This window comes from Mercurialis annua, linkage group LG6, assembly GCF_937616625.2.
Source record: "Mercurialis annua linkage group LG6, ddMerAnnu1.2, whole genome shotgun sequence".
NCBI lineage: Eukaryota > Viridiplantae > Streptophyta > Magnoliopsida > Malpighiales > Euphorbiaceae > Mercurialis > Mercurialis annua.
In genome coordinates this window covers 6,929,199-6,955,353 of record NC_065575.1, presented here as the reverse complement: position 1 = coordinate 6,955,353, position 26,155 = coordinate 6,929,199, and the positions used below count along the sequence as shown (strand labels likewise).

The 26,155-nt window shown below is 31.4% G+C and overlaps 2 protein-coding genes across 2 annotated transcripts; one reads left to right on the top strand and one right to left on the bottom strand.

Annotated features, from left to right (window-relative positions):
* The first annotated feature begins 21,113 nt into the window (after positions 1 to 21,113).
* On the top strand, positions 21,114 to 21,963 carry LOC126686413 (PRA1 family protein G2). The gene has a single exon (XM_050380450.2). It carries the CDS (start codon positions 21,218 to 21,220, stop codon positions 21,800 to 21,802), a length of 585 nt encoding a protein of 194 aa, XP_050236407.1. The 5' UTR covers positions 21,114 to 21,217; the 3' UTR covers positions 21,803 to 21,963.
* A 637-nt stretch (positions 21,964 to 22,600) lies between these two features.
* LOC126686411 (uncharacterized) lies at positions 22,601 to 25,583 on the bottom strand. The gene has a single exon (XM_050380449.1). It carries the CDS (start codon positions 25,581 to 25,583, stop codon positions 22,686 to 22,688), a length of 2,898 nt encoding a protein of 965 aa, XP_050236406.1. The 3' UTR covers positions 22,601 to 22,685.
* Between the last annotated feature and the right edge of the window lie 572 nt (positions 25,584 to 26,155).

The window sequence follows — 26,155 nt, the reverse complement described above, 5'->3', positions numbered from 1 at the left end:
ATATCAAAACTGTGGAAAAATCCAGCATTATCTTTAGTATCCGTTTAATAAATTATTCATAGTTAAAACTAATTAACATGTCACTAGAATAATATGCTACTATTCAAAATTTAAAAGCACATAGTTTAAAATGAAAATTAAGCTTCATTATTAGTCGTAGTCTGTTAAAAAAAAAATTAATTAGAAAAGACAAACATGTTTAAAAAGTATCAAGAATACTATTTCTCCCTTCTAATATGGCATTCATCTTTTTTACGAACATTTAAATTCTATCTTACAATTAATTCAAAATTCAAAAAGCTTACCTTTTATAATGAATATTGAATTTTGTTATCAATTATAGAGAAGACAGATAATTCACGGTTCACAACAAGAAGAAATTACAACAAATTACTGAGAAATACAAAAAGGTTTTTTAGAGATAAATCAAACATTCAAAAAAGATTTTTCTGTAGAATTGAATAATAAAAATATATATTATAGATGTATAATGTTATAAAAAGAACAGTTACTTTGAACTAATCTAAGTTAGGATTGAAGAATATATTAAGTTTAAGAGTTTATATTATATATTTTTGTCAGTTTTATGATTATTTAAAACTTTATTTATTTTGTACCAAAATTTATCTATAATTCTTTTATTACGTCAATATCATCTATAATATTTAAATTTAAAATAATATATAAAATGATAAAATATTTTGTTTAGATAAAATTACTATAAAATAATTTTTTATATAATTATTAAAATATAATAATATTATATTTATTGAGCGCAATTGCACGAGTATTCGACTACTCTATATCTATATATTTATTTAACTGAAAGGAACAACGAAACCCTCTCATTGCTTCCAAAAAAAAAACATTTTCATAAGTTTACTTTCGCAAAGCTACCTATTTCACAAAATTAAAATAATTTATACAGTTTTATAACTTCAAGAATAGTATTATAAAGACTATATGTGATTAGTATTTTTATTAATGTGAACCACTCAACATTGTTAGCTATATGTATTTTAGAAAAATTAATAGTCTGAAGTTGGTTGCTTTTGTTTGAGTGTCCTTACTTTCACTTATTATCGGTTTTGTAAAAAAATGATGAAATTGTAAGAACAGAATATTTAGAGTACTAAAAATTCAATTTATCATATACTCCGCGTATGGTTACTCAATATTATGAAAAACATAATATGTATTGATGGATACCGAATCCTATTGTAAGTATAATGGAGCCGAGTTGCAGGAGATCCACTCTCAGGTGATACCGGACTCCCCCTAAAGATCCAAAGATATGAAGGAGACGCCGAATCTCTTAAGATTCGGTGACATGCTAATAAAGACCGAATCCTTAGAGATTCGAAGATATGCCTACAAAGACCGAATCCCACATGATCCGCCGAAAGCGCGTCAGGTCCGGGATTCGGGTAATCGACTAAGTATGGAAGTATTGTCCTATTCGGACACAAACACTACATATGGAAGGATAAGCTCTACTTTAGGAAGATAAGACTATTTAGGAAGACGTTCCTAAATAGGACTCTTATCAGATTAAGGTAGATCACGACAAATCAGGAGAATCTCTACGATATTGCCGAATCCCTATAAAGTAGGATTCACCTGCCTAATACAACTCTACTAGGTATATTCGACTACTATAAAAGGAGCACGAGGTATGCCTAGAATCACAATTACATTCATATACTCAAAACGCTGCTCAAAGCTCTAAACTGACTTTAGCATCGGAGAGTTAATCGGACAACCACCGTCCGGTTAGCTTCTACCCTGTTTTGCAGGTCTTACTCACCGGTTCAGAAGGCAGACTCCATCAATTGGCGCCGTCTGTGGGAAGAGCTTAACTAAACTTCAAAAGAAGGAGCTTTTTTGAACTCAAAAACAAATCTCATTGAAGAAGATGGCTTCTGAAAGAGTAAACCTGAAGAATCAAACGTCACAGAGAAAACGAAAAGCAACGGAACTCTCAACTCCTCCTCCAGTAACTTTTGACGGGGAAGACTTCGGGAGCTCTGGTAGTGGCCCTAATCGCAGGCCTCAGCCTCGCATTAGAAATAAGAACGGAAATCCTAAAGATCTATAGCGACTCCCAGCTGGTGGTAAATCAGGTCAAGGGAGAATATCAAGCCAAAGAAACAGGGATGATCGAATACCTGAGTCAAGTCAAAACACAGCTCCAACAGCTGGAAGCACAAGGAGGACAATGGGAAATCATTCAAATCCCGAGAGAGGAAAACACCGAAGCCGACGCCATCGCCAAATCAGCATCAGAACTCGGAGATCTATTCGCTAAAATGCAGTTAAAGGAAATTCTCGAATCGCCAAGCACCAGAAAAACAGAAGTCATGGCAATCGAGGAGGCCGACTCCTGGATGACTCCATTGATCAAATATCTAGACCGCGGCGAGTTACCAACAGACAAAGTCGAAGCCATTCGCACCATCAGAAAATCTGCCAACTACTCTTTTCACAACGGAGTTCTCTACCGAACCTCCTTGACTCATCCATCGTCTAGGTGCGTCTCGCCTCAGACAGGAGAATCCATCTTAAAAGAAATCCACGAAGGAATATGCGGAGCACACGAAGGAGCAGTCACCATAGCAAGAAAAACAATACTCCAAGGATACTACTGGCCGACCATCAAAGAAGACGCGAAAACATTAGTCAAGAAATGTGATAAATGCCAAAGACACGACAACATCAGTCGTATACCAGCAGTACCTCAAGGATCAATGGAGAGCCCGTGGCCGTTCGCCACATGGGGGATTGACATAGTTGGACCGTTTGAAACGGGAAAACACCAAGTGAAATTCCTAATCGTCGCAATAGAGCACTTCACAAAATGGGTAGAGGTAGCGCCTGTCGCAACCATCACTGCAGCCAAAGTAGAGGAATTCTTCAAGAACGAAGTAATATGCCGATTCGGCATACCCCACACTGTAATAGCAGACAACGGCAAACAATTCAATTGCAAGCGGTTCAAGGCATTTTGCAAAGGACTGATGATCAATTTGAAATTTACTTCGGTGGCGCACCCTCAGACAAACGGAATGACAGAAGTCACCAACCGAACCATAGCACAAGGAATAAAAAAGAGACTTTCTCAGTATAAGGAGAACTGGGCAGAAGAATTATACAGCGTTCTATGGGCATACAGAACAACTCCTAGAAAAGGAACTGGCGAAACACCTTTCAGGCTCGCCTACGGTACTGAAGCAGTAATTCCAGTAGAAATTGGCATACCCAGTATCAGAGTAAACTATCTAGAAGAAGAAACTAACGAGGTTAGAACAAGGCTATGTCTAGACCTACTAGAGGAAAGAAGGGATGAAGCGGCAGCCCGAGCCGCTACATACAAGAAGCAAGCTGCAAGATACCATAACAAAAGAATGAATTTTAGAGAATTTCAAAGAGGCGATCTGGTCTTACGAAACGCGGAAGTTGGCAGAGGTAACGCGGGAGTAAAGAAAATGCAGGCTAATTGGGAAGGCCCCTTCATTATAGAAGAAGCTACTGGCAAGGGCGCATATAAACTAAAGACAATAACTGGGTCCATGGTACCCAGATATTGGAATGTAGAGCACCTGAGAAAGTATTATCAATAGATTAATTCATGGCATGTACTTATTTCCATTTTTGAAATAAAAGGCGATTTGGCGATGAGAAGCAAATTTTATAGGCTCGCTCGAGACCTAATATATATAATTTAACAAGAATCGTTCGAATCTTAGTTAAAAACAATTTAGACTCGTCCGAGTCAAATAAATAAAAGGATCCGTTCGGACCTACAAATGAATCACAACAGCAGAAGTTTAGATTAACTTCTCAAAATAACAAGCGAGTTTAGATTAACTCTACAACTAAAGAAAAGCAATGGTCAAAAGATCATTATATTCACAGAGCGAAATTACAAAGGATCCGCCTACGATCCAATACAAAAAGAAGACAAAAGCAAAAAATACAAAAAAGCAAAAAATACAAAAGGGAGAAAATAAAAATTAAGCTTTCTTCAGAGCATCTTGTTTCTGCTTATCAAGCTTCGCCTTCACCTCCTTCGCCAAAGAAGCAGGATCCAACTGATTGACTCCAGAAAGATCGACGCCAGGATTCTGCTCCCGCAGCTTTGCCCCAATCGCCAACCGGTATTGAGTCATGACTTGGGAATAAAAACTCCCAGAGTCACCCAAACGCCGGCGGAGACGCCCCTCTTCTTTCTTCAGATCATCCCTCTCCTTAGTGAGAGCATCTGAAGAAGACTTTAGAGACTCGACTTCATCGGACAAAGTTCGAACCCGAGCCTCTAAGGCGGAAATCTCCCGAGTCTTGGCAGATACGGAGGACCTCAGCTGTTGGATCAGACCAGTCGCCTCGCCAGCTTCATCCTCCATCTTTTGCTTCTCGGAGAGCCAAGACTCAGAATCCTTCTGAAGCTTCTTCAATTGATCCACCGCATCTCTTCGGCGGCGCTCCAGAACAACGATGGACTGGACCACCTACAAAAGAAAGCAACAAATAAGAAAATTATCAAAGCAAATCACAATATAAAGTAAAAGAAGACAAACATACCGAAAAACCGCCGAGACAGGCGAACTCAGCTAAACTATCGCCATGTTCGCGATCAATGGACTCGATGTCCTCTTTTATCATAATATTCTCCATGCAAGCATGAAGAATGGCGACGTTTGAAAGTCGAGGCGGATTTTGTGCGTCCGCCCAAGCTGCAAACCGAGGTGCCTCCTCGATAGACACCCCAGAAGATTTCTTCTTCTTGGGACGCTTGGCAGAAGCTCCAGCCTGGTCCTCAGCAGGACGCTTCTGGCCGGCGGTAGGCAACCCCTTCAGAGAAGGAACTGATTCCTTCGAAGGAAGCAGAGGCGACTCGGAAGTCGCAGCAGGAACCTGATCGCCAGAAGCAGGATCAAGATTCACCGAATCAGGCGTCGGATTCGGCACGGCGATCGTAGATGGATTAGGAACGCCGCTAGTGACCTCGCCCATATCTACAGTCATATCGACATGAAAATTATCAAGCAAATGTTCAAGAGAAGTCGACATCCTACAAAACAAAACATAACAACAAAAGATTAGAAAAATACCTTCTAAGGGAAGACCCGCCAAAAGTATTTCACGGCGACTCAAATATCGTTCTAAAAGAACGCTGTACTTGGGCTTATCAAAACGACATTCCGACAACAAAGACGAGGCGAAGTCCCTCTCCCCATCAGCCAGATCAGGTACATCAGTAAGCGAAACTTTACTAGAAGTAAAACTCCGCGAAAAAGAAGAAAAAGAAGAATGTTGAACCAAGAAAAACTTAGGGGTCCAACCCTTCAAAAAAGATGGAAGACTAAAAAGAGACCGATTCGGTCGACCACCCGCAAAAATAAATTCCTCACCCTTTCGGCGGGAGAAAACATAAAAATAATTAAAAAGAGCAAGCGAAGGCTCCTGCATCCGAACCCTACACGATTCCATAAAAGAACAAAGAAGGCGAATCGCGTTCGTATGAAGTTGACCCAAAGGAACACCTAAATTATGACAGACCTCTACAATTAAAGACTCTAAGGGAAACCTAAGACCCGCTAAAAGCTGTTCATGAAAAATTACTATCTTGGAAGGCGAATCGGTGCTATGATTCGCCCGATACAATTTTGTCGGTCTCAGAATAACATATGACTCAGGAAAATTAAATTCCTCGGCATAACCAAGTATCTGCTCTCTTGACAAGGAGCTCCGGGTATATTCTAGCTCGTCACGAGCACCCTTCGCCCCCTCAGTTACTTCTGACATTTTAAAAAATTTAAAATAGGGGGGAAACACGGAGTGATGATGAAATTAAAATTCTAAAAGATCAAAAGAAAGGAAAAGACGAAGAACAAGAAGAACAAGAGGAATAAAATCAAAACTGCAAATTACCAAGAAATTAAATTAGTGAAAAGGTAAAATACCTCGCAAGCAAATATGCAGGATCGAAAGAAAGATAAGGAGCAACTTGAAAACGAGGAATCTTGAAAGCAGAAGAAGGAAACCCACAGAAAGCTTGAAGAAATCGAAAATTTAGCAGTTGCAGAAAAAGCAAAGATTGAAGAAGAAGGAAAATGAAAGAAAATGAGCAATTATATAGCCTGAACCAAAGAAACTGAAAAGACGAGATCCCATAATTACAAATAAGGACCAACTAATAGCGCACGAAGGCACTTGTCCTTCATCCAGTCATAACCCTCTACTGATAGACGACACGTGGCAACGCAGAATCTTACTAAAGATGAAACGTCGCCCACAAACATATTAAACGACTCGCTTAGAATATTAAACGACTCGCCCATATAAGGGAACTCAGCTCCAAAAGAGCTAAAATCCACTAAGGCATAAATGCCAAACTACTTCAGCTCACTTGCGGGGGGGCTAATGATGGATACCGAATCCTATTGTAAGTATAATGGAGCCGAGTTGCAGGAGATCCACTCTCAGGTGATACCGGACTCCCCCTAAAGATCCAAAGATATGAAGGAGACACCGAATCTCTTAAGATTCGGTGACATGCTAATAAAGACCGAATCCTTAGAGATTCGAAGGTATGCCTACAAAGACCGAATCCCACATGATCCGCCGAAAGCGCGTCAGGTCCGGGATTCGGGTAATCGACTAAGTATGGAAGTATTGTCCTATTCGGACACAAACACTACATATGGAAGGATAAGCTCTACTTTAGGAAGATAAGACTATTTAGGAAGACGTTCCTAAATAGGACTCTTATCAGATTAGGGTAGATCACGACAAATCAGGAGAATCTCTACGATATTGCCGAATCCCTATAAAGTAGGATTCACCTTCCTAATACAACTCTACTAGGTATATTCGACTACTATAAAAGGAGCACGAGGTATGCCTAGAATCACAATTACATTCATATACTCAAAACGCTGCTCAAAGCTCTAAACTGACTTTAGCATCGGAGAGTTAATCGGACAACCACCGTCCGGTTAGCTTCTACCCTGTTTTGCAGGTCTTACTCACCGGTTCAGAAGGCAGACTCCATCATGTATAAAGAAAGCAAGTAACTGATACAATTTGAAATTATGTATAAATATAAATATAATTACGATTTAGTTTTTACTTTTAAAATAAATATTAGCATTTATTATATATATTTTAAATTAATGTTTGATGATATATTTAGTATGTTCTAATTTTAATCCAAACGTGACGATTAATATGAACTTAATAGTTTTTTCTACAATATTATAGCTCACAATAACTCGATTCTAATTCAAATGATATGAATTAAAGTGAACCAAATTTAAAATTAGTCAATTCACATTTATCTAACTAACAATGAGAGATAATTTTATTATCCTCATGAAATTCCATCTGAAATATTACTTCTTGCATAAGTTTAAAAAAACGACTATTTCCTCCTTTGTATTTGAGTTTTTTTTTTTAAACTAGAACCTCCTTCATAAGGGAGATGTCATTTTTTAAAATTCATGAAAAGAGTAGTATTTTGGATGAAATCTTATGGGGGTAAAGATAATTAATCTTAAAATTAATTGCCATTTTTAATTATCTATATTATTTATAATATGAAAACTCAAAATAAGATCTAATTTATCATTTTTAAAATTTTAACAAAATAAATATAAAACAAAAAATAGTTTTTAAAATAATATTAAATTGATTCGCGCAATTGCGCGGGTCATACGACTAGTATTATAATTGAGAGGACCAACGGAGGCCTCTCATTGATTCTCAATAAATAAAGCATTCTTATCAGTTCCCATCTTTCTTAAAACATTTATTTTAATTAGATTTTATTTTAAAATTTTATAAATCATTTTAATTTACATCAAATAAATCAACTATTGAATTTGCCAAGTTAAGAGAACATGATTAACTTAACCTCAACTTCCTAATTTCCCTAACTTTTAAAATATAAATATAGATAACATGATTGCAATGTTAACGAAAACCCAAATGATTTTTTAGCACATAGTTAAACGTTGCCAACTATACACATAATATTTATCCGCCATAATTCTTATTTTTATTCTCTTCATGTCTATGATCCTTAGACAAAAAATCAAAATAAGTCATTAATCAACATGGGTGTCCACCTTTATTTTGATTTGCAGGTAAATATATGAACTTTATAGCTTTCATCTTCTCGGTTTTAGTCATTTATCTATGGTGATGAATATAGAATTATTATTATTATTATTTAATTCAGAATTAAATATATTTATTTGGTTAAATTTGATAGGAATGGACTATTTATGTAGAATTGCATGATTTTTTTCTAAAATAATCCAAAACAAAAAATATGTTTTGGTGTAGGTTTTACTGGTTTTCAACTATATTTTTTCCGTTCCATCATGTTTTTAAAAGCTTGAGTTTCCTACTTATCTATATATTATATAATTGAGAGGACCAACCGAGCGCTCTCATTGATTCTCACCAAATAAAGCGTTCTTATTGATTCTCACCAAATAGAGCGCTCTTATTGATTCTCACCAAATAGAACATTCTTATTAGTTTTCATTTTTTTTAAAACACTCATTTTAATTTATTTTTAAATTTACAGAGCATGATTCCAAAATTAAATCAACTTCCTAAAAAACAAGTAATCTTAATTGAATTTTTTACATCATCTTTCTCTCTTCTCCTATCGATATCACATTGGTTATTTTCTTCGAGTAATTGAGTTTCTTTAACAACAACTTCCTAATTACAATTAACCTCAATTTATTTATACTGTTTCATCAACTTTTTAATCCGATTACAAACAAAGTTTCTTAATCTGTTTCTATTATGGCACCATGGACAAGGACTATTATCTCAACAAATCCAGGTGAGAGTTAATGAATGGCTTAAGGTCTGAAAAACTTCCGACCTTTTAATTTTTTTTCAATTGCACCCTCATCTTGTAATTTTTTCAATAACACCCTATTTCGTATTTTCGGCTTTCAATAGCACCCCGACCTTGTAAAACAGTCAATTTTACCCTATTTTGTATTTTTGACTTTCAATAGCACCATAAATCATCAAATTAAACTCATTTATTGAGGACTTATTTGAATTTTTTTTTAAATTAAAAGACTTGTTTAAAAGTGTTCAAGTAGAAAAAAGTACGATTTCACCTTTAAATTTAGTTTTTTTGAAAATTTTCATCCTTATAATAATCAAATCATCTAATTTTTTTAATTTAGAGTGCTATTGAAAGCAAAAAATACAAAATAGGGTGCTATTGAAAAAATTACAAGGTGAGGGTGCTATTGAAAAAAATTTGAAAGGTCGGTAGTTTTTCAGACCTTAAGCTTTAATGAATACTATTTTATGTTAAGCAAACAGCGAAACTATTTGTTCTTTGATATTTGCCCGTGATAAATGAAAATAATCAATCGATATAATTTAGACGAGTTTAATGGAAACCAAATGAAACTCAGGGAGACATTAATAGATGGCTTAAATGCACAAAAAATCACCAACTTTTGCGTGTTTTTGGTATTTAACACGAACTTTTAATTTTGGCATAAAAATACACGAACTATCTGATTTTTGCAATAATAACACGAACATCATTTTAAGCATAAAACGACATCGTTTCCCCCATAAAACGGCACCGTTTTTGCCTTAAAATGACGTCATTTTTTGAAACAAATGCAAGTTTGGTCTTATATGCAAAAATTTAATAATTCATGTATTTTTACGCCAAAATTAAAAGTTCGTGTTAAATACCAAAAACACGCGAAAGTTGGTGATTTTTTGTGCATTTAAGTCTTAATAGATTCAATGGATTAGAGCTATCTAATTTGAGCAATTTTTTTAAATTTATTTTTTGACTAAATTGAAATACAATTTATTTATTTTTCAATTGAATTAGTTTGTCGTATCATTTTTATATTACATTAACCGACTAAAATGATTAATCATTCGTTTATTGTCGGTTTGTTATTGTTCGAATTTAGGTCAATTTTAATGAATAAAAAAATCATATAACTATGTCGAATTCGAATTGCACCAGAATACAAGTGCCAACAGTTTTCTAATGTTACTAAACTACTTAAATTCATAACGTTTGCTTTTTTTTTATATAGTTTTAACTATTTTTAAATCTCAATTTATAGATAAAGAACTTGCAAGTTGCAAGGAAAATAACAGTTGACAGAAAAAGAATTTTAATGAAAAAAAAGAGATGCATTGTCAGTAAATATTTTTTTTTTAGAAGAAATGTAGGATTTTATTGCAGCACTAGAAAATGTATTACAATTCAAGTATATAGCTTTTTGCGAATACATTAAAAGACAAATAAATAATAAAAGCCGCAATCCTCTTGCGCAAATCAATAAGATAAGAATTCCCGATGATAGCAATATGAAATCGAAAATTGCAAATTGTTGATAGAGCATCACAATGTCTTCTGGACGCAACTGATCTGGATTTCGTCAATTGGGCATTAGATTCAAAGTGTACTTTATCAAAATCCACAGCTCTGACAGTTTCAATCTGAATTGTTCAACTGGATTATATATTTGAATGAATTCAATTGAAAACCTAAAAATAAAATTCCATCATAAACGATTCAAATCTGCACCGCAATAGAAGATCCACAAAGGGAACATCAAATCCCATAAAAGGGCAATATAAAATTTCCACGGAGGAAAATATAAACTCCATAAAAGGAGAGATAAGAACAACCATAAATAAAAACATAAAATAACAAAAAACAACGATCATATATAAAATATATAAATAAAAACTAAATTAAAGGAAAACGAGACCACCGCCGATCAAAATATTGATCGGCGGTCGCCTTGAAGGAAGCCAAGCTTAGAGTTTGTTTTTTTGTTGGGAGAGGATGTGTGCGGCTAGGGTTTTTAATAGCAGTAAATTATTCACATTATCAGTAAATAATATAGGTAAGATCTTGAACTATTTATGTATTCATAAATGTGTGTGTGTGTGTATATATATATATATATATATATATATATATATATATATATATATATTCATTTGTATAACTTGCTCTATTAGGCTTCTTATATTTTTCTCGCAAATTTATCTGCAATTACTTTTTATAATTTTTTTAAAATACATATACGGACTTTACAAAATAATCACAAATATTTCAACTTTTAATATTATGTGAAGTAAATACATATATGAACTTTATAAAATGATCACAAATATTTCAACTCTTAATATTATGTGAAGTTTTATTTTCATTAATTTATATTTTCGTATTGTGATTTTTAATTATTATAAAGGTATATAATAATTCAGATTCTTCAAAAGTTATTGATTTAAAAATTATTTTTATATTTAAATTTTTTTATTTTATCTTTGATGGTTTGAATTTTCATATAATAAATATATTTGAAATAGTACTAGAACAAATTTGATAGAATGTATTTTACGTTTTTCTGTTTTTCATTTTCATGCTATGATCACTATTAAGATATTGTAATTGCTTATAGTCTAAATCTTATACAAAGATAGAATGGAGAGACTTGGATCCAAATTCGTTTGAGCTTATTTGGAATCAATTGAACAAATAAAATATTGTTTTTATGCATATAGTTTGTTTTATATTAAGCGAAGATATTCTATTGAATAATTTTATTTTGATATCTTATATTTTTATTAAAATTTTCAACACATATGTCATATCATATATGACTAAACAAATTTTAATCAAACATGGCGAAATGATGCATTTTATGAATTGAGAAAACATAATTGGTACAAACCAGTTTATATTTAGGGATCACACGTTTAATCAAACATGGCGAAATGATGCATTCATGACATAGCTTGAATGTGATTAAAGTTCAAATACTTTTTACAAATAGTTATAAGGTATAGTGGCACAAAAAAATATCAAAATTAGCTAATTGAGACAATTTTGATAGTGTTAATTAAAATGAATTTCGCTCGCAAATGTTGAATTTATTAAAATAATTTAACTACTAGAATTATTAGAATAAATTAATACTTTATTTTATTATATTAGTTCAAATATTACAAATTTTGTTTATTAACATTATTTTGTATTCATTTATTAACAAAATTATTATTTAAATATATTAATATGATTCCGCGCAAATGCGCGGGGTTTACGACTAGTTTCTTATAATCTTTTGTTATGTCCACATATTAACATGATCATCTGGCCTTTTTCCATAGCAATATTATTCATTCTTTTAAGGCCTAATGTCTTAAAAAACCCCGACCTTTTAGCCCCTTTTCAATCATACCCTGACGTTGAAAATTTGTCAATTTTACCCTATTTTGCATTTTTGTGTTTCAATTGTACCCTGAAAAATTAAATTAATGTCTTTTGCGTTTGGAAATTTGTTTAAAACATTCTCCATGTCTCACATATATTAATTGTATATTTTTAAAATTTATTTAAATTTAGTTAAATTAATTAAGAATTTAAATTAGTGTTAATTTGATTATGGTTTTTAGTTAGTTTTTAAAAATAAAGGACTTATTTGTACTTTTTTGAATAAAAAAGAATTTAATTTCATGTTTAGACTTAATTAATTGAATGATTTTATCATTTAAGTAAAAAAATTAACAAAAATTAAAATATTGGGGTACAATTGAAAACGGAAAATTAAAAAGTGGGTAAAATTGACAAATTTTCAACGTCGGGGTGGAATTGAAAAAAAATTTAAAGGTGAGGGGTTTTTGAGTGATTAGGCCTTCTTTTAATATGTTAATATGACACTAGAAATAAAAATAGCAACACACTTTAAAATTGTATGAAAGGTACTAATTCTATTTATTTTAGAAATATCACCATTATTTAAAGTAGGGTTGAGCATTAAACGGTTAAAATCAAAAAACCAAATCAAATCGAACCGCATTGATCAAAACAAAATATAATTTTAAAATTCGGTTTGGTTATGGTTAAAACTTTTAAAATTTCAGTTATTCGGTTCGGTTTTCGGTCATACCAACCAAACCGATGAAATTTAAACTACGTAGTTTTGGAGTTTTATACGTATATACAATTTATGTTACTCTAACCCTAAAAGAAAAGTTTTTTTCTCTGCTCTCAAGCTCAAACAGCCACTCTATATGTTTTCTCCATCGTTCTTCAGTAGTTTAATTTTTCTTCTTCTATTTTTATCAAACCTAATATCACTACTAAATCTTAATCTCATTCTATTCGAAAATACCATGTTCTTTAATTTTTTTTCTTCCTAGAGCCATTATTCTTCTTCTTGATGTGTTTCGAAGACCAAAATTGTTTAAAGCTTCTGGAAGTTTAAATCGTTGCTCCTCTTTAACAAAGTTTAATTTTTGAAATGTTTGATAGGTTTTTTTTTTTCAAATAAAATTGATTTGTATTTTATTTTCTTTTATTAGTTTATAAATTATCAAATATTACTTTTCATTATATATATTAACATATCTTTTTAAATAATTATGAAATAGATTATGCGCAGATGCGCATGCTTACGACTAGTTGAGAAATAATCGAGCTGGCCCATCTTGTAGAAAACGTCTGGGCTTAATCTTGAAAGGGGAAAAGTATTTATGGAATTTTACACAAATACTGGACAAATAGAAAACATTTATAAAAATACTACCCGAAGATACTCTTTAAAGGTACTATCTTTTTAAAAAAAATATAAAAATACTATCTTTTTGTATATAAAAATATAATTTTGTATACATTTAATACAAATTTCATATATAAATCAGATAATATACGTATGTAATTTTATTGTATATAATCCATATATAATACGAAACTTCAGATCTGACAAGCGGCGGCTCTGTAGAGTCTAACGATCAATGGAAACATGAAGAGCTGGCGAGCTGCGGCAACGACGTGGGAGACTGCTAGCAGCGTGGAGGGGCTGACGCGTGGCAAAGGGGCAACGAACCGAGGATATCGGCGGGGGGCAAGTTTTATAAGGTGAAGGTTGATGGTAATGATGGATAGTAATTGAGTAAGGAAAAAATTAGGGCTTGAAGTAAATAAAAAATGAAAAGGATAAAAAAGAGATGGTATTTTAGTAAATATGAAAAGTTTTATTAATATTTTTGCAAAGAGAAACATAAAATAATATTTTTATAAATATTTTGTCTTGTTATTATATATGGTGTAAATTTCCCAAATATTTATATATCCTCTAACTTTAATCTAAAATTACATAAATTGTAGATTTTAATTTGATATAACTGGGACCTTAAATCTGTAAATTTAATGAATATTATTAATTGCTTTGAAGAAAATATAAAGACTTAAGTGGCAATATACTCCTTAACTTGTAAACAATGGGCAATTAACACATAAATTAACTTTATGTGTAAATTAGTATATAAATTTGGTGATTATGGGCAATTTATCTCATTTTGACAATTTGTCTCCTCAAGTTGTAAGTTTATAGTTCCTTCAATTAGCAATTTACCCTCTTAACTTGTAAGTTAATTTGTCAAAATGGGCTAATTGCCCATAATCACCAAGTTCGTGTACTGATTTGCCACAAAGTTAATTTCTGTGTTAATTGCCCATTGCTTATAAGTTAAAGAGGAAAATTGCTATTTAAGTCTTAAATCTGTAAATTCAATGAATATTATTAATTGCTTTGAAGAAAATATAAACATGTACTATTAGTTTAAAGGATCAATATTTTTAACAATTTAATTAATTTTAACACTCGAATCTAGCTAGAATTTGAGACTATATATATGTTCTGAACAAAGTCTAAGAGCGTATGAATATTATGTGCAGACACCAGTTTTTCTGGATATAAAATGTAAAATGTAAAATGAATGTTTTTCTTCTATAAAAATATAAAATGAATATTGAAGAGTACAAAGAGAATTTCAATAAATAATTTATCCAAAGAGCCAATGATTTCTTCTAAAAGAATTTAGGGCTTAGATTGATGTTTTGCGATGAATTTACTAATTGAATTAAAATTATTACCGTATGTGACTCAAAGTTCGATTAATGGAACTCATTTCAAAATTAAAAAATAAAATAAAAATCAATTTAAAAATTTAAAAGATTAAAGATAAAAGCCTTAATTGAACAAACTAGCGATTAATGATTATTTAGCCACTTAATTAGCTCCGACGCATAATTTATAATATTAGATTTAAATAATTTAAAATAAATAAATGAGCCAATTATTGATAATTATAAGTAAAATAAATAAATGTTAAAGTAGTATGGATTTTTTCGGTAAAACAATATCTAATCTTTACAATAAATAATATATCTTCTAGTAAATTTACTTAATTAATATAAATAAAACATATTTTGATAGCTCAATTTAGTTTAATTATGATATAAAAAAATATATATGAACAAACTATGGTTTTTATATATTTAGAATAATCTATATTTATTAGTTTATTAAAAATAATATAATTTATAAATTGTCATTTATTTATATCCATATTAGTTTGGATTGAAAATAAGTTAAGCAACTAAATTTCATTTTACTTATCAATTAAGTCATATTATTATTTTTTACTAAAAATATTCATAACACAAGACTTATAATGTTGTAAACAATATCATAATATCCTTTATTTTAAAGTTGAAAGCAAGTGATAATTAAATAAGTTTAATTATAATAAAAATATTAATTTTTTTAAATGGATAATTTTTTTAAAATATTTCAGCATTAAAAATGTAAAATTCATAAAATTTTCAATAATTTAATATTTTAAATTAATTTTATAATAAATAGCTTAATCTATCTATCTATCTATCTATAACTATTTTATATGTGTGGGGGGGGGGACAGGAAAAATTACGTTAATAGGCTTCATTAAGGGTATAATTAATAATTAAAAGGAGATAAAGTAAATAAAAAATAATTTAAATAATATTAAAATATAATAAAAGGATAAGCATTTGAAACACTATTATCGCATATATATAAACACTAATGCCACATATGTGGTATAATTAATAATTAAGAGGAGATAAAGTAAATAAAAAATAATTTAAATAATATTAAATATAATAAAAGGATAAGCATTTGAAATACTATTATCGCATATATATAAACACTAATGCCACATATGTAGTATATTACATGTACAAGGAAGTAGAAACTTGAATTTAACATCAATCGTTAACATGTTACAATACAAGAGTATTAATGAAATTCTTTTCGTCTCCAACCAAATCATTTTCATACAGTCTTAGGGGTTCATAATTTTAAATTGAAATAAAACTTCATTTTTTTTTATAATTGGGAGAGGAGGGAGCGCTTGTGAGAGAAATCGAACCCACAACCTATCAGTTTGCTGCTCAGCGCTTAAATAACGGGTCATATAAGTACCACCCACTCACATGCTATAATATTAAATTTAAATAAAAATTAGTTTATAATTATTTGTAAAAATTAATACTATCGTATTTAATAATTTAATATAATATGCGGGAATTATAATAATATGATTCATTAAAGGTATAAAAATAAAAAATAATTTCAATATTAAAATAAAGTAAAATTATATACGGATTAGGATTGTTTAGAATTATTTGATTTTAAATTTGAAGTTTATTTCGGAGTTTACTTTTAATGGGAGAATATAATTCTACTTCTAAACTACTTATTGTTTAGGTTAGTAAAATACAATGTTTACATTGCATAGCATTAATTCTGTGAATAAATGTTTTCCGAAACTATATTTATATTATATTTAATGAAAATAGTAAAAATATTACTTTTTACTATTTTAAATTAAACAAGACTCTAACCTTAATAGAAATCTAAGTTAAACTGAACTTTCAAATTTTACTTTTCTACAAACACCACTAATAAAACACAATAATTACTATGCTAACATACCTTAATAAATAACAATGAGTATAATGAAATTGAAACGCTATCTTAATATTCAAATAATAGAGTTAACATCACATTCAAATACGTTTACTACAAATAATTTTTCTATAAAATCACCATAGTAGTTCATTCAACTTATTAAAATTTCTTACAGTATTATCTATTTAATTTTTCTAAAAGCTTTTATTTTATGTATTTTTATACTAATTTATTTTGCTTAAATTGATTATGTAGCTTTCATGGAATAAATGTTCGAGCGAGAGTTATTGTTCTCTAGCTAAAGAAGTTGTTGCCCTTGCTAAAGAGAAAAGAGGTATGTATTGTTATCTTTTTAATTTTTAAATTAAGATCACTCAATTTAATTGAAATTTAGAGTTGGCCAATTTACTTCTTTATGTGTATCAAACAAGAAAACAATAATTATAAAATTAGCGGTTCATTTTGATAAAATTATAAAAATATCATCACAAACTGCTGAGAGTGAATCACTTGAGCTTTCTTGCAATGGTAAATTAATTTCCAGAATTGAATTCGCCAGTTTCGATAATTCTCAAGAATTAAATGGTTTATGATTGAAGCTTGTCAAGATCTAATAATACTTTATTCATTGTGCAAAAGGTAATTTTTATTAATCCGAATAACTAATCTGTCTTTGTTTAATTTTAAGTTAAATGGGAATGATTTCTTAATGAATTTGTGTGTTTGTGTTATTTTGCTGTAGGCATGTATCGGTGAGGAGAGTTGTAAAACTGAAGTTTCTAAAGATTTGTTTGGAGTTTAATATATCATTTGACCTTTAAATTATACAATTTTATTCTCTGAGACTCTTAAACGTTTATGCTTCATAATAGATAAGTATTATTCAAAATTTTCTTTAACTAACTCATGTATAGATAAAGATCAATAGTATATTTATATTTCATGATTCGAGATGAAGTGAAATTATTGTTATATGTTGTGTTGTTACTTTCATCACCTAAGCATTGGTTCTTAATCTCCAAATCCAACAAAATAATAACGTATCACTGTTATTGTTCGTGTATTGTATGGAACAACATGTTATGCTTCTTTTCATAGTCTCATTTTCAAATTGATAAGGCATTTTATTATAAGTATATTTAGGAGCAAAGTAAAAACTATTTTAAAAGAGCAAATTTCATAACTAAATAAAAAATAAAAAAGTAATTAAAGTGATCAATATTTTAAAATTGACTCTATTATATATATATATTAAAAATTAATATTATATTTAATAATTTAGTTTTTATTTAATACTATAAATAACGGGTCATATAAATACCGCTCACGTGCGTAGCACGTGGCGAAAAACTAGTAACTATTCTATAAGTATGAAGGGGGGGGGGGGACAGGCAAATTTACAATATTAACCTCCAATAATTAAAATATTTACAAAGTTAAATACAAATTTAATTCCAATAAAATTTATAATTAAGAAGTTAATTCTAATATAAAAACTATAAATACAGTTAAAGAGTTTGACTACAAATTTAATTCTAATATAAAGACAATTAAAGAGTTTGGTTTTATTAAAGAACGTAACTTGAATAAATAGTCTTTATTGAAATTTAATAATTTACAATGAGTTCGAGTAGTTTGAGTTATATAAGGACTAATAATGAATTAATAGTATGTATATACCTATGTTTTATAGTTAGACGCCATTAGGTATTCATTGGAAAAAAAAAGCTCCAGATCAAATGATGTCGGTAGGAGAAACAGCTTGCACATACACTGTTATGAAATTCATGATGATGAAATTTATGGTATACCCTTAAGGACAGAGAAGATTTTACAATTGGTCAAGGCAGCCAATGTCAAAGTTGAATCTCACTGACCAGTTTGTTTGCAATGCTTGTGGATTTGGAGGGGGCAAATTTTTTTTCATCTCGAAGATATACGTCAGGTTTAGTTTTACTTATGTAATGAGATTTATTTAACCAAAAAAAAGTGTAATAATAAATATAATAAGATTCATATAAATTATTTTATAAAGTTAATAATTTATAATTAAACGGTAAATAGCAATTCTGCTAAATTGTGGGTTCGATTTTTCCCACAAACGCTCTCTTTTTTCTAATTATAATAAAAAAATTATAATTAAATTTGCACTATACTTCCTGCAAATAAATGTCCCTTATGCAAGTCCTATAGAAAACATGAGTTACTGCTTTTTTTCTAAATCGTGACGCTTTTAATTGGTGTTTCAAATAATAAGAATGATGTGTTTAATTTTTGTGACCTTATTTTAAATTTTTACTAACTGCATAGCTGTAGATAATTGAAAAATATTTTATTAAATTGTTAAAATGAAAATGGGTACCTTAAAATTACTCTAACTTTATTCATTTATATATGGTAATATAAATTACCAAAATATTATAAAAATTCAGTTAAGTTTTATTTGTTTTATTGAAGTCAAGTTCTTTAAATCTTTATTTCAAATTAAATTATTTGATTTTTTATCCAAATTAAATTCCAATTTCATCCTTGAATTTCTCCGAACCATGGACACACGCCTGCCTTAATTATTGATTTATCTTTTGAAATCAATCTAAAAATTTAGAGAGTTTAAATTTAATAAGGATTCAAAGAGTTTAAGTGTTTAACTACTATAAGAAAATTAAGGGTATAATTAAATACAAACTTAATAATTTAATTTAGACAAAAACATAAAGTGTTCGATAATACTAAAGTAATAGAATTGGTAGTTAGATTCTTATCATGAGCTAAAACACACCTAATCATAGTAAATCAATGTGATATAATGAGTTAGTAAACTCCTAATCAAACACCATTAACTCATAACAATAATTTATTAGACGTAAATTCTTTAAAGAATGTGTTTGTATAAAATTAGTATTTAAATAGAAAACTATTTCAGAAGGTACAAACAAATATCATTGCAGTAAAAGTAAGTACACAAACAAAATAATTACAATAATCAATTTAAAAAATACTATATTCAAAACTATCAAAAATTATACATAACTAAATACTTAAAATTTTAAAAATTATATATAACTGCACACAAAAAATTACAACCAAATCTATATTTGAATACCAAAATTATTATTAAATTTAAACTACAAATTAACGGTACGTATAAATTTAACGGGTCATATAAATGCCGCTCACATGCGTAGGTTTATTTTAATTTTAATTTAATAGTTTAATTAATATATATTATACATAACGGGTCATACAAATGTCGCTCACGTACGTAGTACGTGGCGAAACGCTAGTACTATATATAAAAGCACGGATGAGGGGGGGGGGACATGCACTTTTACGTTATTACCCTTAACATTGTTTTAACTATTAATATAATTAATCAACAAAATTAATAATCCTATCCTAATCCAACTCATAATATATTTCCTAATCCAATACAAATTCTAATTAATTTCTAATTAATTTAATACTAATTAAAAAATTCTAATCCAACTCATTAGATATTTCCTAATTCAATACAAACTCTAACTAATTTCTAATTAGTTTAATAACTAATTTAAATAATATATGATTATATAATAAATTTAATTTTTAATTATGATTATGTCTTTCTTTTTGAATACATGATTATACTTATATCTTATTAGCTAGCATATATGGCAAGACATAAACATTAACCTGGTTTTGATTTTCGTATAATAATACATAGGAAATAATATCACAAAGTTGACACCATATGATAAGAAAATATGTATTTGATTTGATAAAGGAAATAAGAATTTAACATGGATTAGAAAACTATATTATCTATAACATACCAAATATACCAAGACTTGATAAAATTACTATTTACAAATTATTACTTGCTAGAGACTATTATTACCTTAACTATTTACTGTTCTAATTGCAGCTATAAATTTTCGTGTGTTGAATTTACTATTTATGTGTCCATTTAATAAACCAATGTTATGGAATTATTTATTTAAAATAGAATTCTTTTTATATATAACTATTACTATTAAATTAGTTAATTGCTATAAAAATATTTTTTAATCTAACAAAAACTCTAAAAAATTTAATATCAATTATACATAAAACATATTGATACAATTGTAATAAATTTAATTTAATTTATATTATAAATCATAAATTAATATTATTTACATTGATTAATTTATTAATAAATATTGTCAAGTCACGTTACGAGCCATGTGCATAATACGTACTGCGAAATTAGTATTTTTAAAAATTTAAATAGTTAATTGCCAAAACAAGTCCCAATTTTGGCGCTTTGACTATATCTGTAACTGGGTCTCACGAGCTCCCCATTACAACAACAAACTTTACCAACTTATCCCAACACTTCTAGTCAGACGTCGGTCAAACTTCCGGTAATGACGCAACCAACCGCCGCCACCTCATCAACCTACACAACCATCCCAATCTCCTCCACCACCGATATCGTTTCCCGATCAGTTCACAACTTCACAACCTTCATCTCCACCCACCGCCCATGGCCCGAACTCATCACATCCGGACTCTTCTCCCGACCCGACTCCTTCTCCGCCGCGCTAACTCGCCTCAACCTCAACTTCCGCTACTTCCTGATCAACTACGCCATCATCATCACATTATGCGCCGCCCTTTCGCTCATTGGCACGCCGATCGCGCTGATCCTATTCGCGGTTATCTTCGGCCTCTGGTTGATAATTTATTACTTCAGGGAGGATCCGCTTGTGTTGCTGGGTCATCAAGTGAGTGATCATATGATTTTTGCGGGTTTAGCTGGGTTTTCGATTTTAGGGTTTTGGTTAAGCGGTGCGTTTTGGAGTTTGGTATTGGGGATTTGTGTTGGGGTTTTGGCGTGTGGAATTCACGCCAGTTTGAGAAATAATGATGAAGAGCAAGATGATTCTAGGAATTTGATTGGTTCTCGTTCTGGTTATGGGTCTAAATATGGAACTATCTCTGGAATTTGATTTGGGGATTTTTTTGTTTAGTGAATTGTGATTGTTTGATTTTTTGTGTGTTTGGATTTGTTTTGTTGCTTTCTGAGCTCATTTGTTTTCTTGTTCTAATTCTGCAATTGTAATTCTATTTTACTTAATTTATCAACAATTCTTGATTGAGTTAGCTTGAATTTTGTTTGTGCTCTAGCTTCTTTTATTTCACTTATTGTCTAACTATAATTTTGAATCCTAGAGGTGACTCAATATCCAATTTATTGATTACCTAACCTCCTAAAATATTTGCATATTTATGTATATACATATTATATATTGTTTTGTGTATATGTTGCACGGGAACTTCTCGAGTATTATATTATGGCATTCTGTTTTTGTTTTTGAAAATATTTTTTAAATTTTTAAATTTTATTCTTGTAAAATATAGTATTATTTTATCGTTTCTTATTTCAACATTTTGATTAGATTACTGAATTATAGATGAAAGTTTAAGATAGATTGATAGACATAGAAGGTAAAATCCATGGAGTTGGCATTGTTGAACTGATCCGAAATGTGTAAACCCCTCCATTCTGATATGGGACCTTAGCATTTTTTATCATTCAGATTCAGACAAAGAAATAACTATTGTCAACTACCATTTTTCTTTGTTTTTCTTGCCTGTCCTTTTCATTTCATATGAATGATCCTGTATTAAACTGTAGTAAATTTTTCGTTCTTGTGTCGTAAGAGGAATATTACCAGAATTTATGAGTTTTTAGAACTTGAATGGTAACATGCAAATTTTGATACAGCAAGCAGAATTATGAAAAGTAAAGAGAAAGCTTATGTTTATATTTCTAAGTGAAATGGCTACAATGTAAACAAAACTAAACTGAGCTCTCTGTAAGAGAGCATATCATATTTTGCTTCTCATTCTTACTAACTTTGCTAGTGTTTCTTGTGCAGCCAAGGTTTGAGCATGGCTGTGACCGAGCATTACTGTCCGGATACTTATGCAAGTCCGACATAATTTTTCGCCACTGTCGAAATGCCCGCCTCTCAGCAACAACTTTGCTCTGGTTTCAAGTAAGGTAGCCTTGAGCAATGTAACATCTTGCCATAAATATTCATCCACTCTTTGTTGACCCTGTATTTTCTTCTTCCAACACAGAGAATCGTGACACCAGTCTTGTATTTGCGACACGAATGACTTCTCGACTTCTTCAAGCACGGTAGTGCAAACTTTCAGAAGCTCCAGTGCTAAATTACACCTTGAGAAATTTGTGAAAGCTCTGATTGCTAGCGGAAGAGCTGTCCGCTTTATGTAAAAAACCATATCTGCTGCTTTTAGTTGGACAAGTGGGGGTTCGGATTTGAATCCGAATACAAGGAATGCAGTTGCCCATAGATGATCAAAGTTGATTAAGGGGTTACCAATTTTACTTGCTCCATGCACTGTGGCCTTGGCAGTTGATAATCCATCTTTTCGTCTTGCAAATACTTGAGTTATAGGATGGAACTGAATCCAACAGCCAGGTTGTCTGTTGGTTCGTCGTGCTAGTCCTAGTTTAACAAGAAGAATTGCTGACTCTTCTTCACTTTGGGGTGCTAATCCACAACCATAACAGCAAGCAAATGTGAGGCTTAGGCATTTGGTCCATTGCTTAATTCTATTTTCAATAGCAGACATACTCTTAGCTGATGTTGCCAGCAAATTCGCTTGAATGGGCGATGGAGCAAACCAAGCACCGACAAGAAGCATTCTTGAGGCGAGAAGATTCTTTGTGCCATTGGTTTGTTGCAAGACTATTAAACAGAATCGCAGAAGCTTCATAAGGAATGGATTGTTTTTACAGTATTGCTCGTCGTTTATGCTCATGTAGGAGTGCGCCGAAGAACCATCATCATCCGGAACTTGACTCACAGCTTCAAAAAGTGCCGATGGAGAAATTGAAAGCTCGGAAAGAAGTGAACCAATCACACACAAACCAAAGCTCAACCTTCCCAATTTTTCCTCAAACTTTTGAAGAAAATCTAGCTCCTCGCTCGGGTACTCATTTTTCCTTCTTCCTCTCATTAACAGCATTGCATCTGATAGTGGCAATGGCTGAAGCTGCATTATTTCAAAATTCATCACTTTAGGTAGTCTGGTAGTGATAATCACATGTGACCCTTTGGTGTTCTTTGGAATCAAATCATATAAAGTTTTTCCTTCCCACCATTCTGTTTCTGTCTCAAGATTGTCAATAATAAGTAAGTATGGTATGTCTCTAAATAACTCCCTTTTGACTCTCTTGAATGCTTCAAATTCTTGCTCTTCAAAGCTTCTAATTCTTTCCCTTTCCTTTTCACCATCAGCACTCACATCCAATCCTAAATTGCGAGAAAGATTCAATATGTTCTGCCTGAAAAATCTACTCTCCCCACCAATCCATAATACCATTTTGTATCTCTGAGAATATCTATAAGCAAATTCAAGTGCAACCTCTGTCTTTCCCATGCCTGCCATTCCATTTATACAAAACACACTGTTGCTTCCACTTTTTGATTTCTTGAATTTGGACTTTTTCGATGTTGAATTCCTCCCCGTTACTGGTTCCACCCAAGCTTCTAATGCCGGTTCTTTGCACTTGCCTCCGGCCAGCTCCAAGTTTATGTACCTAGTCTCCTCGCTATCCTCATTTTCGAAGCTATCAGATTGGCCACTGGTCTCTCCTTTTATGGCTGGAATGGAGCACTTCGGTTCAACACTATCCCCATATCCAAAGAATGCAGTCTCAATCTCGGCAAGCTCCTTATCTCGACCAACGAAATATTTGTTATGTGGGAACGGAAGCTCCTCGAATCCTTCTACTGCATCATTCTCAGCGACACTCTTTCTACCAAGCTTAGCTCGTAACGAACCGGTAACTTTAGCTATACAGCCTCTCCAGTTACCTTCATTAGCTTCCAATTTGATTTCATGAGAGTTGAGTAGTCCATCGATTGCTTCTTTCCGCTCTTTATCTATTGAATTGCAGTAGAGAAGCCCCATGATTTCAGAAAGTCCAGTGCCAAAGAAAAGCGGGATCAAATTCTTCTTTTGAGCAAAGAATCTAATCTCTTCTAAGCTCAGATGGTTAAGAAAGCTGGAGTTAGTCACTACTATAACTCCATAAGTGACTGAGCAAATAATTCTATCTGCAATCTCTTGACTTTGCTCACAGTATTTTGCTCTATCAGCAACAAAACAAGCAATTCCTTGAAGCTCCAGTTCAGATTTAAGCCATTTGCAGAAGCGAATAAGATTCGGATTCTGGCCGTGAAAGCCGATATAAACATCATAGCTGAGTTTGGCATTAGAAGCAGCCGGCGAAACAGAAGCTTTAAACGAAATACGAGGGACCGGAAAAGAGAAAGATAAGCGTGGAGGAGCAGGATCTTGAACTGCTCCTCCACAAGTTACATACTTGAGGCTCGAATCAGCCGGAATATCGTCGGAATATTCATACTGGTCAGTTGGAGGAGTGTATGAGCTACTTGGTATGTCATGATCAGATTGTGATGTATTATTATTATTATTGTCTGGAGGTGGAGTTGTGTTTACAGTTATAGCTCTTGGTGATATATATGGTGACTGAAGAGCTGAAACAAATGCAGATGATGGTGGTGACACAAGAGGAGAGCTGTAAGGGGATGATTCAATGGAGTTTTTCAAGTTTGGAGATGGATTTGAAGAAGAAACATGAGTTAAAATGTGATCTTTACCACTTTTCTTGGAAGAAGTTGAAATCTTGATGGTGAGTCCATTGGGATTCTCTTGTGGATCATCCATGGCTTTGAGTGATGATTTTCAAGAAAATCTTGAATATGTACAGTTGAAGCAGATCTCAGTTCTTTGAAAGCTCAAGAAAATCTTGGATATGTACTTTGTAGTTGATTCGGTTTGAATACTGTCATCAAAAACTGAAAGTTTTTGATAAAGAAGGCTTCAGAAGAACCATATTTGGGTGGGAATAGATTCTTGTGCTGCTCCCATTCAACCTGACAGAAATAATCAAGTGAGAGTGAGAAAAAAAAGGATGAATGCAACAGTAGAAACAGCTAAGTAATGGTAAATTACAGTCTTACAGTGATGAAATCAGCCTCTCATCTCATGGTGGTGGTGGGCTCCTCCTAGTCAGAATCAGACCCAAAACTGTAATTTTTCTGCAGCTTGACCTGAAACAATGGACGATCATCAAATTCAGCTGCAAAAATTCAATGTAAGTTTGAAACTTGTGGAAAATGATTAAACCCCAATAATGGTACACCTCAAAGTAGAAATATTAACCTCTTATTATCTGCTATACCCTAGCTTGACACCCTGAAAAAGAAAAATAACAATAAAAGAGTCTCCTCTTAGTT

Excerpts from the sequence above, each read along its gene's own strand:
- LOC126686413 (XM_050380450.2), top strand. The coding sequence starts at position 21,218 with ATGACGCAACCAACCGCCGCCACCTCATCAACCTACACAACCATCCCA.
- LOC126686411 (XM_050380449.1), bottom strand. The coding sequence starts at position 25,583 with ATGGATGATCCACAAGAGAATCCCAATGGACTCACCATCAAGATTTCA.